This window comes from Puntigrus tetrazona, chromosome 1 (genome assembly GCF_018831695.1).
Source record: "Puntigrus tetrazona isolate hp1 chromosome 1, ASM1883169v1, whole genome shotgun sequence".
Classification (NCBI taxonomy): Eukaryota; Metazoa; Chordata; class Actinopteri; order Cypriniformes; family Cyprinidae; genus Puntigrus; species Puntigrus tetrazona.
The window spans coordinates 2,772,486-2,773,464 of record NC_056699.1 but is presented as its reverse complement, the minus strand read 5'-3'; the positions used below and the strand labels follow the sequence as shown (position 1 = coordinate 2,773,464).

The 979-nt window shown below is 41.7% G+C and overlaps 1 protein-coding gene across 1 annotated transcript in view; it reads right to left on the bottom strand.

Moving 5' to 3' along the window:
• Window positions 1-979, bottom strand: part of LOC122328837 (glypican-6-like) — a 24,102-nt gene that overhangs the window by 8,720 nt on the left and 14,403 nt on the right. Inside the window, exon 3 of the mRNA XM_043224891.1 lies at window positions 238-629. Within this exon, the coding sequence (XP_043080826.1) occupies window positions 238-629 (392 nt within the window). The remainder of the gene's footprint in view (window positions 1-237; window positions 630-979) is intronic.

The window sequence follows — 979 nt, the reverse complement described above, 5'->3', positions numbered from 1 at the left end:
GAAATAATACTTTAATATAATACCATACATATAATACTTAAAAATATTTTAAAATAAGACACTGAGCTAGAATAAAACAGGAAGGCATAAATCTCAGCTCCGCCGATGTTTTCTCCAGATCTCCTAGCGCAGTATGGGTCTATTTCATCGACAGACGCTGAAGGCCACTGACCCGTCTAGACGTCCGGTGAAAGCTGAGCACAAGCAGGAAGACTCGTGTAAAAATAGATGCCTTACCTTTGCCACTCTGTTGGCCACTTCCCGACCCACCATGAGTCCTTGAACGAAGGAGCGCGCCGCGATAAAGGCCTTGGTGACCTGAGCCTTGAGCTTGCGTGGCACGTCTCCGAAGGGCTTTAACTGGTCGGTGTACTTGCTGATGCACTCCAGATAGTCGTCTGTGAAGGTGTACTGAGAGTTGAGCAGCTGGAACATGCGCTCCAGGAGTCTGGACCAGAAGTCGTTCAGCACTTCCTCCAGGTTGACGTTTCCGCCGGTGTAGTAGCGCTTGAGCTCCGAGAACAGGTCCTCGAACATCTCCGAGTTGTGCGTGTACAGTTTGCCGTATGTGCGCACGAACATGTCGTTCAGAGACTTTTCCGAGTTGTCCAGCAACTCCAGAAAGAATTCTGAAACGGAGAGGGACACGTATAAAATTACTTCATCGTGTGTGAGCTGAATAAATGAGCTTTGATGTACGGTTGGTTGGGATGTGACTATATTTAGCCGAGATACAACCATCGCAAAATCTATAATCTAAGGGTGCGAAAAAAAAAAAGAAAAGAAATATTGAGAAAATTGCCTTTGTAGTCGTCCAAATGAAGTTCTTAACGATGCATAGTACAAATAAAAAATAATGTTTAATAAATAAATAAATACATTAAATAATTGTTGTTTTTTAAAGGATTTATTAAAAATAAATATTGCACAAAAACATGGAAACAAACACATAAAGTAAAAAACAACTACAATAACAACA